The sequence below is a fragment of the Rhineura floridana genome, chromosome 6 (assembly GCF_030035675.1).
Source record: "Rhineura floridana isolate rRhiFlo1 chromosome 6, rRhiFlo1.hap2, whole genome shotgun sequence".
In the NCBI taxonomy this organism is placed as follows: domain Eukaryota; kingdom Metazoa; phylum Chordata; class Lepidosauria; order Squamata; family Rhineuridae; genus Rhineura; species Rhineura floridana.
In genome coordinates this window covers 128,381,519-128,397,595 of record NC_084485.1, presented here as the reverse complement: position 1 = coordinate 128,397,595, position 16,077 = coordinate 128,381,519, and the positions used below count along the sequence as shown (strand labels likewise).

At 41.5% G+C, this 16,077-nt stretch overlaps 1 protein-coding gene across 4 annotated transcripts in view; it reads right to left on the bottom strand.

Annotated features, from left to right (window-relative positions):
- The window catches only part of LOC133387939 (glyoxal reductase-like), a 93,167-nt gene that overhangs the window by 44,327 nt on the left and 32,763 nt on the right, over window positions 1-16,077 (bottom strand). For all 4 annotated transcript variants that reach the window (XM_061633839.1, XM_061633840.1, XM_061633841.1 and 1 more), the window contains exons 2-3: window positions 13,631-13,879; window positions 2,145-2,246 (exon numbers count right to left, since the gene is read on the bottom strand). In XM_061633839.1, coding sequence (XP_061489823.1) covers window positions 2,145-2,246; window positions 13,631-13,879 — 351 coding nt within the window. The remainder of the gene's footprint in view (window positions 1-2,144; window positions 2,247-13,630; window positions 13,880-16,077) is intronic.

Here is a 16,077-nt window from a genome sequence, read left to right as displayed (position 1 = left end):
TAACTGTAATTTAGTGATTACTTTTGAGTAACGGTAAAGTAATTAATTCCTTTCAGAACAATTGTAATTGCAATGGTAATTTATTCCTTTTTCGGGCCATGGAACACTAATTGTAATTCATTCCTTTTAAAAGTAATCTTCCAAGCTCTGGCTAGTCTCAAGTTGTCCTTGGTAGTCCTTTCAACAGCCCTGTAAAATAGGTCATAGTATTATCATCCATATATGCACTACTGCATCCGCATATGCAATAGTGGTCTGAGATTGAGAGAACAGTGGCTTATCTAAGGACCATCAAGTGAGTTCTTGGCTTAAGAGAGATTTTAAACAAGGTCTTCCCAGCTCACACTTCTACAGTGCAATCCTGTGCATGTGTACTCATAAAATGTCTCACTGTGGTCAACAGGGCTTATTCCCTAGTAAGTATGTTTAGGATCATAAGCTTAGTCACAATGCAACACAAGCTCTCAGATGAGGAAAATAAGTGAACAATCAAAAGAAACAATGTTAATTAAAAGACTGTTCTTAAACCCCAGGGCTAGTGCCATAAGTCAAATGGGATGATTAAGCATTATCTGAATGTCAACTGAAACTTCAGTGGTTAACCATGCAAGCAAATTATTTAATCATTTTTTCCCTCCTGGGGCACTGCATGTAAACCTCAAATTTATTAACATTTGCATATCACTTCAGAAACACATGGCCAGAGGTTAAACATTTCTGCTTTGCTTGAGACAGGAAAGTGGTGATTTGTAGGGTGCAGAAGGATCCAATGGGAGCAGATAACAGAACACTTAGGACAGAGACTACTTTAATTGGAATGAGATTTATGTGACACTAATTTAAATAATGTGGCTTGGGGGGGATTGTGTTCAGCATCCATGAGTTCTATAATGAGCAAAAAAGCTTTGTATGAGGGTGATAAATTGAGGATGGCCCTAATACACAGTTTTAATTCCTGATGTTTTACTCAGTCTAGATACAGATAAAACAGTCAATCTAAATTAACGCACATGAAGAAGGAAATGGCGAAGCATAGTGGCAAGGGTTTGGGAAAAGAGATTCAATTTAAAACTCTCTGATGCTTTGAAAGTTGATTAATTGGGGGGGCTGAGGTTCAGTTTCTTGTTTAGCCAGCTAGAGCCCTTGTCCTAAACCATCAACACAGAATTGCTACACTGATAAAATCCCCGCCATCACCACAAGCACTCTTTGGCTCCAATTAGTACCTGCTTTGAACAGTATCAGTAAGGCTCAGAGAATTTGCAACTGGAGTACTTGTATTTTTGGCATTTGTCTCCATTAAAAAAACGACGACGAGGCTCGGGTGTTTCTAAGGGAATAAGCAAAACAAACAAGTTCTCACTGAGAAAAGGTTTCTTGGGGTTGCCTCTCCTTCTACCTGTAAGTTCCTATCACACCTTTTGCGCATATGCAGATATGCAATTCTAACTGCACAAAGAGCAGCAGGCCAACTAGTAATGGTGGGAATGGCTCTAGCCCTGATGGGCAGATTCATGGTTTTGTGATGCAGCAGGAGCCATTACTGTCAGCATTCTGTCTGATGACAAGAGCAGTTACAGCTTGTGCTTTCAAATTCAAGCTACTACCCCTTTTTCAGAAACAGGAGGGAGGAAAAGGAGGTAGAAAGAGAAAGACTCCTTCTCTTCCCCACCATCCCCGTCATATGCAGGTCTGCTCTGAAACTGCAAGTATTCGGTCCTCTCTTGGACTAGACAAGTCACTGACAAAGAAAGGAGCAAGGCTTCTCAAGATGCTTAAAGGTTATATCCAAGTGAGTTCTACTCAGAGGAGACCCACTGAAATTAATGGACCTAATTTAATAATACCCATTAATTTCAATGGGTTTACTCTGTATATGACTAACACTGGATACAACCCTAAATATTCAGCCATTAAAATAATATTGCAGGAAAAGTGAATTCTTCTTTCATGGAATAATGCTCCAAAATGGAGCCGTTTTCAGTGACAATGCCAAGGCTTGGCAGCAATGATACTAATTTGCCCCTAGATTCCTGGGAGGAAAAGCTGGTGCAAATACACCCTACGCAACATGATATCCCAGACACCATACTATGCATTTTTGCAACTGTGGAATATTTCAACAACTATCAAAGTCACCCCACCTTTCTCATACAACTCCTCCATAGCTCGCCAGGTCTCTGCTCTGACTTCTTTATTGCTTTTACCAGGGATCTGCGCATCAGGCCAATGCACCAAGTAAAGATCTAAAAAAGAAAGACAATCCAATTTTTCTTTTCATTAACAAATCACCCCAAACATGTTTAAAGAACTATAAAGCTCATAGTGAGAAGTAAATCAGCTGATGAATTGGAAAGTCTCCACCTGTGACCCATTAATACAAAACAGCAAATGGTGGAAATGCAGCTCCAGCACAAAGTCACCTCCTGATGAAGTCTTGAAGTCCAGGTAGGCCCAGTTTCCCAGATGCTCATAGAAGCAGCCATGTACAAAAGCAGCTTTGTGCTGAGCTTTGAGAAACTGTAACATCCCAAGCAGAATGACGTAGCAGCCACGAGAACTGCAAGATCGCTAGCCTGTCCCAAAATGCAGGACTTTTATCCTCCTTCAGAACCTCCATAATTCTGCTTGCAAGCTGCATCTTGGGCATCACTGGTTTTAAGGAAGACTGTGTTTCACCTAGAAAGGTGGGATGCTTCTTTCAATACATACATTCAGATTGAATTTGCAGGTAAATATATTGTTATGGGTTTGGGGTTGAGATGGATAATTTCTATGAGTCCCCTTCCAGCCTCTGATTTGGAATCCTGTGCCTGGGGGTGAGAAACCTACTCTGCTGGTCAGTGGCCAGGTGGGTTAATGGGTCTATCATTGGGTCTATGGTGCTGGTTTTAACCTATAAAGCCTTACACGGCTTGGAACCACAATACCTGATGGAACGCCTCTCCCAACACAAACCCACCCATACACTACGCTCAATATCAAAGGCCATCCTCCGGGTGCTTACTCTGAGGGAAGCTCAGAGAATGGCAACAAGAGAGAGAGCCTTCTCAGTGGTGGCCCCCAAATTATGGAATGATCTTCTTGACGAGGCGCACCTGGCGCCAACACTGTTATATTTTCGGCGCCAGGTCAAGACTTTCCTCTTCTCCCAGGCATTTTAGCACGTATTTTAAATTGCTTTTTAAAATGTAAGTAAGTACCAGGTGCCCATCAACTGGTGAATGGGCCAGGGAGATCCTTTTGTCATTGAAACTCTTCAGGAAAGCATTCCCTCCGCCTCCTGGGCCCAAGGAGAGGCTTGGGTTTTGAGTTGTGTCTGGGAAAGGCTGGCAGCTGGAGGCAGGCAGAGAGACTGGCTCTCTGCACCATGGCTTTAGGGTGCCGCCTGTAAGCCTGATGGAAAAGCTGGATGTTGGACTGCTGATGCCTTGAACCCCTCCATCCTAAGTGCAGACTGGAATGTGTGTAAATAAACAAACCATATTTCATAAAGACACCACAGTCTCCGCTGACCTTCTTCCCAAGGAAACCAAACCCTGGGCGAGCACAGGGACCCCTGGAAATCTCACCACTCAGAGACTGGGGTGGTGCAAAACAATATACAAGTTAGGAGCAAGTATTCTAGCAATAAAAATTGCATGCACGATTACTGTACAAAGAGCTTCTTGAATTCACCACAGCAGAACAGAGAGTATGTTAACCGCCATGTTCCTAGGGTTCCTTAGACACTTTTTCAGTCAGACATAAATTGTCATAATTTATGTAGTATTTATACAACAAGCTCACACAGCTTCAGACCTACTAAGGTGATCATAGCCCACTGTCCACATATTATGTGCTTGTTAACCCCTTCCTTCCCCTCTTTTTGTAGTCCCAGGCAGACAGCAAGATCAGGAGTTACAGCTGTCACACATAACTGGTGGGCTGTGTTTGGCCTGGTGCATCACAAGTTCTGCAGGGATGTCATATAATGCTACCACAGTGGTAATAAAGGGCTGGGCCACTGATTGCAGAGAAGAGATTTGGCCCTCAATACAGCACTGTTCACTTTACTTTTCTACACAAGAGTGAGTGGCAACCATTCATTGTGTTGCGTATCACCCCAATCTCTGAACTCTGAGAGATCTCCAGAGGTCCCTGCGCTTACCCAGGGTTTGGTTTACTTGGAAAGGTAATGGAGATTGTGGTGTCTTTATGAAATATAGTTTATTTATTTACACACATTCCAACCTGAGCTTAAGATGGAGTACAAGGCATCAGCAGTCCTATAGATCTTGCATGTTCCATCAGGCTTACAGGAGGCACCCTAAAGCCATGGTGCAGAGAGCCTGCCTCTCTGCCTGCCTCTAGTTCCCAGCCTTTCCTCAGACTCAGCTCAAAACACAAGCCTCTCCTTGACTCAGGAAGGGGAGGGGACTCTCCAGAAGAGTTTCAATAACAATAGGATCTCCTTGGCACATTCACCAATTAATGGGCACTTGATAGACCCATTAACCCACCTGGCTACTCTATTAGATTAACAAAAGAGACTCATCTGACCAGGAGCAGGTTTCTCCACTGCAGAGCTACCTCCAGGTGCAGGGTTCCAAATCAGAGGCTGGAAGGGGACTCATACATCTCAACCCCAAACTCCTAACACTACCCCCTTCCCTGACAAAGGTCTGTCCCAGTCCTGCAAACAAACAGAATAACAGTTTTTCCTATAAAGAAATAACAGATACAGGTTAGTAAGGCATTGAAATATACATCATCAAAAGCATAGTCATAGTACAGTATCATTTCCACACAAGTACAAAAAACAGTCGATTCCCTTACAGCACTTTTTCAATCAATTACTCTCTCTTTAGGCCACTTCTTTCTTGGAGCTCCCAGTCACAATTCTGCATCCAAACCGCTTACCCAGTCCTCCTACTTGGCAGTGCCCAAGACAGTGAATTCTCCACATGTTTAAACCAGATTACAGCCTTAGCACTGGAACTCCTTTGTCCTGTCTTGTGCCACTACAGCACAGCAACCCTCAAACACACACACATTTTCCCCTTGCTCCCCCAAACAGTCGCACACACACAAAATCTAACAGGCATAGTATAGGAAGTCTTAAACATTAAAACCTTACTGCAAAAGCCTATCGGCATAATTCCTTTAAAAAATAATTAAACAGCTCATATCCCCACAAGCATGCAAAAAGCACAAAACAAAAGTAATGCAAAAGGCAATACTAAAACCATCAGGAAGAATTCCTACAGCAAATCAGTACACAGTCCTATAAGCACAGCCCCCACGCCCAGACCATGCAGTTGCCCACATGGCCCTTTGTCTTGGGGCTTCATGGAGTTCCCAGGCCAAGCTGATCTCTGCTGCTGCCTGCAGGGTCTTGGGACACATCTCCAGGGACACATTTGTTTTGTCATCAGCACATGCTGACTGTAGCCCTCTTCCACTCGCTATCCTAGAAAATGTCCTTGGCCCAGTCCACTTCCTCCCCAGCCCGAAACTGCAAATCATAGTTCTGCCACAAGTCTTTGTCTGGGGGCATCTTCTCCAGGACTAGCTGGCCTAGCACACCCAGGTTGGCAGAAAGAAATCTTCCTCCCTGCTCTCCCTCACCATCTCCAGTGTAAATCATGGGCCCAATCAGAAGCAGGTAACCCTCCCAGTGTCTCTTGCCTCCCAAACTGACAGGGCACTGGGTGCCTCTCACTGCTGGAATTTGCTCAGGATAGTACCCATCACAGGAGCCTGCTCAGCAGCTGCACCCATCATAGGAGCTATAAGGCCATTATGGGGCACCCAAGGGGCAAAGTCACTTGGGGATTTTATCTCACCCCTATCTACAGGTGCTGGAAGCTCCTCTTGGACTTGCACTCCCACCTCAGGCTTCTCCTCCTGCACTTTTTCTTGCACTGCCATTTCTCCAGGTGCTGGCAGGTCCTCTTGCTCACATGCCTCCAACTTCTCCTCCTGCACTTTCTCTTCCACAGCTGGCACACACGGGGTGAAGAAATCTATCAACTGCTGCTCTTCTCCAGCCTCTAGTTCAACTTTCTCCAAGGCCTTTTCTTCCTCCTGCATTAATTCTTAAACAGCAGGCATACATGGAGCAGAGAAATCTATGAGCAGCATCTCTTCTCCAGCCCCTGCCCCACTTTCTTCCGAGGCATCTTCCTCTTCATTTTCCATCCTGTCCTCCTTCAATTCTTGGGGCTTTACTTCCAGCTTTCTGGTATCTTTCCCCCCCCCACCACCCCAGCAGGCTCCTGGATAATCAAGGCCTCTTCTTCCTCTTCCACTACTGACTGCAACTCCTCACAGTCCAAGCCATCCAGCTGCCCATTCACTTTCTGAATCTCTTTAGCCACCCCAGTCTGGGTGCTCTGCAGCTGTACTCCCAGGTCACGCTCAACCCCTTGTAGTGGCTGATCAGGCAGGGCTCTCACCTCCTCACATGGGGTCTCCTTTTTCTCTCCAAAGATGCTTTCAAATATCTTCTCCATCCGTTGCCAGTGCTCCTGGCACTCTCGTTGCCTTTGCTGCTGGTCCTCTTGGTGCTCTTGTTGCTTTTGCTGCTGGCACTCTTGTTGCCTTTGCTGCTGGTCCCAATGTCTTTGCTGCTGGAGCATCAATTTTATCTGTTCCAGGAGGGTTGCTGTTTCTCTCCCCATTTTGACTAAGGCACACCTTGCTCCGAGTGTTGCATGCCACCCCAATCTCCGAGTCATGAGATGCTTACCCAGTGTTTGGTTTCCTTGGAAAGAAGGTCAGCGGAGACTGTGGTATCTTTATGAAATATGGTTTGTTTATTTACACACATTCCAACCTGAGCTTAAGATGGAGAGGTTTAAAGTCTCAGCAGTTCAGTAGATCTTGCTTTTTCATCAGGCTTACAAGAGGCACCCTAATGCCATGGTGCAGGAGGCCAGCTTCTCTACCTGTCTCCAATTTCCAGCCTTTCCTCAGACTCAACTCAAAACACAAGCCTCTCCTAGGCTCCAGGAGGGGGGAGGGTCTCCTGAAGAGTTCAGTTCAGTTCAGTTTATTACGGTCATTGACCAGATAAGTATCCATATATATATACACTTTATCTCCTAGAAAGGTTAAAATATTAAAACACTATATGCAACAAAAATAATAAAATTAATATACCAATTCAGAATATGTTAAAATCATCACAATGTTAGTCAAAATAATTAAAACTTCGTTTGGGAGAAAGCATAGACTACAGGTCTTTTCTAGACATTTATCTAGACATTTTCTCTATCTAAATCCCAAAATGTCAGTTTTGCCATGGATTTAAAGTGCGAATTATTTTAGCTTAAGCCCTTATGGCTACAATATTACCATCATTTTATTAAGGCTTTCCTGCATTTAATGGCTATGACACAGTATTTAGCTACTCTCTCTGTTAAATCATTACAGCGATCTGCTAATAAATATTCCGTATAAAAATCATCAGTTCTACGCGGAAGGGAATTTATAATAGGCGCGATAAGTTGAGATCTAACTTCAGAATAAAAGGGACAATAAAATAGAACATGAGTGACAGTTTCAATTTCTCCATTTCCACAAGGGCATTTTCTATCATTATAAGGAACTTTCTTGTATCTACCCTCTAACAGCGCTGATGGCAAGATATTAAATCTTGCCAGCGTAAACGCCCTTCTCCATTTTGGTATGGTAAGATTGGCTAAATATGGCATAGGTGTCAAAGGTTTTAAATTATACCTATGTTTTCGCATTAACATCAAATGTTGCTGATAATCTATATCTTTAATTCTCTGCAGAATATTTATTTTAGCTTTTACATATCCCAGCTCTAAAATTATTGGTATGGAAAAACCTAACGATGTTATTTTATTTATCAGCATTTGTTTCCAGGTGGATTGATGACTATCCTTTAATATATAAGATACCAACATCTCGGGATTAAACAATAATTTTAACCAACATATAATTCTATGGGCCCAAACATTGGATTCAATTGTTTGTAATCCTGCTTCCAATCTTAAAATAAAATTAGGTATGCAGGAAGGAACAGCCAAGATAGATCTAAGGAAACTGTTTTGTATCGCCTCCAGAGTTGTAAAATTCTGACATGTAGTGACTTGCATGCCATAGATCAATTGTGGTATTATTTTTGTCTTAAAGACTGTAATAATTGATGGTATTATTTGTCCTCCTTTATTATAAAAAAAGGATAGCAGAGCTTTAAGAGTTCTTCTTGCATTCATAACTATCATCTTCCTATGCATTTGCCATGAATTTGAAGCCTGAAAAGTTATTCCCAAGTATTTAAAGGTAGTAACTTGATCTATTAAATGCCCATTTATCTGCCAGCGGTGTTTTGATCTATTTTGTTTCTTTTTAAAGATCATGACTTTTGATTTTCCATAATTTATTTCAAGTTGTTCGTTTGTACAGAATGTCGCCAGCTTTGACAATAGTCGTTTTAAGCCAGTAGGTGATCTCGAGAACAAAATTATATCATCTGCATAGAGAAGTAAGTCTCTTGGTATTTCAGCCATCCTTGGAGGGTGGGAGATGACAGGTGCTAGAAAGTCAACTATCTCATTTATGTAGATATTAAAGAGAAGTGGAGCCAGGATGCAACCTTGTTTGACCCCTTTGAATGTGGCTATTGGCTTTGTAAGATGTCCTTTATTATTACATTTCACTTGAAGATAGGTGTTCTCATACATCCCTTTAATTAATAGGAGCAATCGAGGATCTATATTAGTTTTGCCAAGCTTTTCCCACAATCTAGATCTAGATATTGAGTCAAAAGCTGACTTTAGGTCAATAAAAGCGGTAAATAGCATATTTCCCTTTTTAGTTGAATATTTATCTACCAAATGTTGGAGGATAAGAGATTGATCAGTAGTGGAGCGTCCAGTCCTAAAGCCAGCTTGTTCCTGGGCTAGGATATGCTCAGTGTCAATCCAAAATTTTAATTTATTATGTAAATGGGCCGCATAAAGTTTACTAATTATGTTTAGTAGACTAATAGGCCTAAAATTGGTATCTTTATGAAATATGGTTTGTTTATTTACACACATTCCAACCTGAGCTTAAGATGGAGAGGTTTAAAGTCTCAGCAGTTCAGTAGATCTTGCTTTTTCATCAGGCTTACAAGAGGCACCCTAATGCCATGGTGCAGGAGGCCAGCCTCTCTACCTGTCTCCAATTTCCAGCCTTTCCTCAGACTCAACTCAAAACACAAGCCTCTCCTAGGCTCCAGGAGGGGGGAGGGTCTCCTGAAGAGTTTCAAAGACAATAGGATCTCCCTGGTCCATTCACCAGTTAATTAGATTAACAAGAGTCTCATCTGACCAGGAGCAGGTTTCTCCACTGCAGAGCCCACCTCCAGGTGCAGGGTTCCAAATCAGAGGCTGGCAGGGGACTCATAGAAATCATCCATCTCAACTCCAAACCCATAACAATATATATGAGAAAAATAATGGCACACCATTAGGTGAAGGGGCTTAACATGCACCCTGCCCCAGTGATCATAGTCAATAAATAACATGCCTGCCTCTATGTGCATATCTGCAACATGAGATCTGTTTCTTGGTCACATTAATCCATGACAGAACATTAGGAGAGTGTCAAGGAATATCAGGAACTGGCTTTTTACATTAATAAATAGGAGAGTGCTTTACCAGTCTTACCTAGTTCACCCTAACAGCTATGAAGAGTGGGTCATTATTATTCTCTTGTTAATGGTAAAGATCTGAGAGTTGACCAAAGCTATCTACCAAATTTACAGCTGAGCCTTGAACTTGAGATCTCCAAGGTCCTAATCTAGTCTTCTATCCACTTGACCACACTGGCCTAAATAACTTTCAGTGCATTTTTTTTCTTGAGCAAAGCTGATAATGTCTGCTTTACCACCAGCAGGAAGAACAGCCACGTGAACGCTGGTGGATGGCTGGTGTGCTCCATCATGCCTTTAATGGTAATCAGACACATGCACAAATGGGTGGATTAAGCTGAGGAGTGGATGGAATCTAGAGTTGCTGCTGACAATGCAGTAGTGTGAGCAAATGCTTACCCATCATTTGGAGTGGCTGAATGTGCAACCTCAAGCAACAGCATTAAAAAAACCTTAAAGCAGGAGGGGTCAACCCTCTATTTTTTGCACTCACGTGTGTATAGCAAATTATGCAACAAATGTATATTCCATGAAGTATGAACAGTGTGTGCATACACAGTAGAGAAAGTCAAATGAGAATTGACTCTAGTACTGCTGATCAAAATAATAATTTTAATTTTGCTTTATAAAGTGAATAGGTTTTAAAGAGTCCTGCTGCAGGTTTATGTGCCGTTTTTGTTGCCATTTTGGGTTCATTATGTTGTTCTGTGAGGTTCTTTAAAATCATTTGTGTGTTATTTTAATTGTACATCACCTTTAAGTTACTGTAAACCGCCCAGAGAGCTTCGGCTATGGGGCAGTATATAAGTACAATAAATCAATCCAATCAATCAATCAATAAGGGCCTGAAAGGTGGGCTATACTGATGCAAGCTACATAATTTCAACCCTGGCATACAATTTGTAGGAATAAAAAAGTATTTGAAACTAAGCCTTAAGACTCAAGTGATTCCTGTACTCAGTATTATATACAGCAGAAACTAAAAGCCTATTTCACTGTGCTAGAAGCACTGTAGACCTCAGTCTAGCACTGAAGTTATATACCAAATGCCTAGAATGAATCCAACATTCTTTGGACATGTATCTTCTGTTTGGTACAGACAATTAAACTGAAGTTACATAGTGGTAAATCAGAACCTCAGGTTGGAATGCCAAAAAAAAGAATACCCGAAACAGCTCAATTTTTTTGTATTTTTGTATTTGTATTTTGAGCCAGCCAGTTGTGCTATTTCGAGTCATTGGGTGCCTCATTAATTTTCAGTGGCTGTCCGTTTCCCAGGAGTTTTCAAAGCTTAGAAGAAAAAGCTCCATTCAAAATGCAAGGCGAACTTGACGTAGTTAACAGTCATCAGCATGCTTGTAAGTGGAACTAATATTTGTGATTCCATTTGAGTTCCCAACACAGTTAAAGGGAAGCTGCTAACAACGACCAGAAAGCAAGTCAAAACATACATGGAAGAGAATAAAGTATAATAAGGCATAGTTGGGGCATGTAACTTGTGGTGCACAGTCCAAATCCCAAGGAATGCAGTTTCCAAAGCCAAACATTGAAATTTTATATTTCTGCAATTTTATATTGATTCAATAAGGATGTTCATTGCCAGAACGTAAATCTTGTATGGAAAGAGTGAAAATCACATTTTTAAAAAATGTAAGGAGTGGAATGTATCTGTTAAAGCCATGTTCCACAACTAAATACACATTTCCAGTTTCTCCTGACACTGTCATTTCTTGTGCATTTGATGCAAAACATGCAGATAACTACTGCAAGATAAGTACATGCCCACAGTTCTTTCGAATACAAAATTAGGAAATGAGAAAACCTGTGCAAATCAGCTCCAGGTGTCATCAAAGCTCAATGTTAGACATGTAATATTTTAGTGCAGCTTGTGATTTTATAGCAACAATCTGGAAATGACTCTTGTTCTAGACTCACTTAGATCAACAAGATTCTGGGCAAGTGTACAACTGGAAGCTCACCATTTGCTACAGTGGACATTCATTTTAGAAGGGACTGCTCTGGAGTTGTTCCCTGGTAGATAGTACGTAATGACAATTAACAGATAAGTAACATTCTTGCAATCTCAGAGTTCAAATAAGTGGAGATTTGGTGATTTAAAAAAACAAATAAACAAAATTGGCAGAAATATGGTTTATTTAAGAACCTCTGAACTTGAACTTTGGAGGGGAGGGGGAGCAGGCACAGTGTTGCCAATTTTCTTTTCCCAACTATTAACATACATACATACATACATACATACATACATACATACATACATACATACATACATACATACATACATACATACATACATACATACATACATACATACATACTTTATTTATTTATTTATTTATTTATTTATTTATTTATTTATTTATTTATTTATTTATTTATTTATTTATTTATTTATTTATTTATTTATTTATTGCATTTGTATACCGCCCCATAGCCAAAGCTCAATTTTGAACTCAGAACCAACAGTTTTTGGTTGACAAACCTGTACAGCTATCTAACTGCCTCCGGGTTTGTAGATTATACATCTGGCAAGGTGCAGAAGCAAGCCTCAGGCTCAAACATTCTCTTATTGCATATACAAGTGTAACTGTGGACTCTCACATCAGTTCTTCTCTGCACCATTGCAGAAGCTTGCCAGTTGCAAGGTACTATACCATTGCAACTGGCCAGAGTGTAGTATTGCACCTACTGGCTCAGCAAGGATTAGATGACACCAGTGCCTCACAGCTGCCAATGCTGCCAACTCTGGTCTGCCTTTTCAGTCTGAGCGACTCATTACTCAGACACAAACTGAGCTTCTCTCATACTGAGCTGCTCTCAAACCTGCTTAACTACCAGCCTCCGCCTGGCTCTGCTTCAAGCTTGCCTGCAAACAAGAAGCCCTGACAGTAACCTTTATTGTGATTAAAGATGGACAAGCACCCTCTTGTGTCAAAAAATTAACTGCACTATTTGAGTGTCCAAGTGGAACACTCAAGCAGAGCACCCTGATTCATGTATAAAGATTGAAACTGTCCAATTTCCCCAGCCATCCCACCTCTTCTGTCTCTGCAAGTCCTCTGCCTTGGAGGTCTCTCCTTGGCTGCCAGGGACATGTGGCTTGTAGGCGGAAAGATGGTGCACAGTGTGTTATTTGCTGCTGAGGACAGTCCTATGCTCACACCCTCTGCTGCCAACTATCCCCTCCTCAATCCCCAATATAAGGATAGGGGAGGTCTGGAAAGGAAGGGGGGTTGCAGGTTTCATTTTATAATGCGGCCCAGCACGAAGAGGGCTAGACTCTGTCACTTTTTAAAGGCCTGCCTCACCCCTAATTTGGGGTTTGCATACAGAAATGTCTTAATATATCTCACTTATGTATCCATCTACTTCAAACTAAGGGTGGAGAGACACCCTGACTACTCACAAAGATATTTATATACATAAGCCATATTGCACAATGAGTGAGGATACACAAGTCCATTGTAGTTCTCTTATGCAGCTCCTATTCATCCCAATGGGGTTTGGTCCATATCCTCATCATACATTTAAAGCATATTTATACCCTTTTAACAGTCATGGTGCTCCTCAAAGACTCTTGGGAACAGAAGTTTGTTAAGGGTGCTGAGAGTTGTTAGGAGACCCCTATTCCTCTCACAGAGCAACAGTTCCCAGAGTTCCCTGAGAAGAGGGACTAATTGTTAAACCACTCTGGAAACTGTTCCCAAGATTCTTTGGAGGAAGCCATGACTGTTAAAGGGTATAATAGTGGTTTAAATATATGGTGTCAATGTGGCCTTGGAGAGAATGTCTAGAGGCGTTTGCCTCTTGTGTTGCATTAGATGAGAAATTGGCAAGGCAAGTTATTTTGAAATGGCTTTGAATTGCCACAGGATGCAACAGCACAAAGAACTACAGAGGGAAATATTCATCTAGATCCACTAACAGGATACTGCAAAGAGAATTAGAAAAATGCCATACCTAGATATTCAACACCAAGTCTCTTGCAGGACTCTAAGCAGGCTTGTTTAGTGTTCTCATAGCCATAGTCAGAATGCCAGAGTTTGGTAGTTATCCACAGATCCTCCCGCTTTACACCACTCTCCTTGATGGCCTTCTGCAGGAGCGATTCACAGCCATATCTCTTGGCTGTGTCAATATGACGAATGCCACAATTTTTAAGTGCATACATCACAGCATCATGGGAGTATCCACCTTGATGGGATGTTCCTTGAAAACACAGAAGGCAAAACTTTCATTATTTTGTTAATAAGGTAATTAATGCACATATTTCAAATAGAACTGCAACAGTGATGTGGGGTAGAAAAGATTTTCAGTGCTTTATTTTTCTGTGGAAATTTTTCTATTTTATAAGTTCATTAGGAACAATGAAAGGATGCCAACTGCAAATAAATATTAGGTAAGCTTGGCAGTATTTAAGTTTTTAGATCAGTCTCTAGGACACCAGAAGATTTTCTGATGCAAACCGAAAATTTTCCAATGCAAATTGCCCTAATATGCATAGGAAAACCCACATCACTGAACTTTAACATAACACAAGTGAAATGAAAATAAAACAGATGAAGTGAAAATTGATCCTCCGTGGCGCAGAGTGGTAAGCGGCGGTAATGCAGCCGAAGCTCTGCTCACGGCCGGAGTTCGATTCCAACGGAAGGAGGAAGTCGAATCTCCGGTAAAAGGGGTAGAGGTCCACTCAGTCTTCCATCCATCCGTGGTCGGTAAAATGAGTACCCAGCTGGGGGGTAAAGAAAGGCAGGGGAAGGAAATGGCAATCCCACCCCATATATACGGTCTGCCTTGAAAACGTCGCAAGATGTCACCCTAAGAGTCGGAAATGACTCGCACTATAAGTGCAGGGATACCTTTACCTGTAGGTATAAAATCCCACATTTCATTATTTTGGGCATATATACATATAGCTGTTAAGCTGCTTCACACTAGGCATCCTCCAAATTGCCATTTAGGAAGAGAACCAATTGTTACATATTTCTAACTACCTATCTACAGTTTCTGGATTCGTGGGGGGGCGTGATTAATGTATTTTAAATAGATTATGCTTGCCCTTAAGATCATCCACGGATGGCACATGACCCCAGTCAAATTATCCAGAATTACAAGCTCTATACATCCAGATTGGTGGAGGTGTGGAACTTATTTACATATGTGTTGATTTTGCCCTTCAATACAAAACTTTTGGCTGACTGTATTTGCTGAAATTGCTTTAATTACGGGGCAATCCATTACTATGTTACCAGAGTTAGCTTTGTAAATGTATTTGAAAGTTTTAACCAAGATACGTTGTGCAAAGAATTAATTTTATTACTGTTGGTGGCAGCATGCCTCAAAAATGCTCATAAATGGCATACATTGGATAGGCTCTCAGACTCATGGTATGGCCGAGTATGGATAGTGGCACTGGCAGAGAATCTAACTGCACAGATTAGAAAAGTCAAGAAAGGCAAATTTGAACTTGTTCAATTTATTAATGCCCATGATATACAGAGCCATCCTCCCAGCACACATGGCCATTTATGGAGGTCTACTTTAGGACAATGATTAATCGTTTGTCAATTTCCAAATGTCTAGCTCTTCTATTATTAGATTTGTCTTTTTCCATGTTTCCTGTCTGTTTGTATTTCTGTAAGTTACATAAAAGGTTATTAAAAATATTTTTTTTAAATGGATTACGCTTGAAGTGTAGAACATCATTAGTCAAAACAGTCTTAAGGTGCCTTATTCTTAGTTGGAACCCCATACTATTGATATATGGCTTTCTTTACATGTTACACCGGAAATACAGTGTGTCTCTTTCCAAGTGAGAAGTTGTTTGTGTGAAAGGGAGTCCACACAGTATCGGGTTTCACTGATGTGGCAGTTAAACTCAGCCCAACCCACGTGGATGCCTTTACTTCCCATGCATAAAGGCAACTTGTGGTTTGGTTTCTCAGTGATGACCATGCAACAATTGAAACATGCACTGGGCCTAACTCCTTTGAGAGGAAGCATAAATCACGGAGACAAAGGGTTGGTTCATACATCACTTGATTTCTCATCTGTTGATAATTGGCAGCTGAATGTTTGAACAGATTCCACATAATATTTAGATGACATTGGGTGATATGATAGTTCTGTCTGTAGTTTTAGATCTGTTGACAGGTCATTCATACACAAAAGTCACCACTTGATTATGAACATGCCTGGATGAACCACTCCAATATGAAAGAGATTGCAAGTGTCTGGTTCTCTACAACACTAATGTCATGAGCCATGCTAGCAGGGGGTGGACCAGTGAGCAGGAGGGGGGCACGGAAGACTTGGACTGGGACATTCCAGTCGGGGGAGGCCCAAGTGAGGGGAGGGATGATGAAGCAGCCCCTGCTCTGGACGATCGTGGGTCCCCTTCAGCA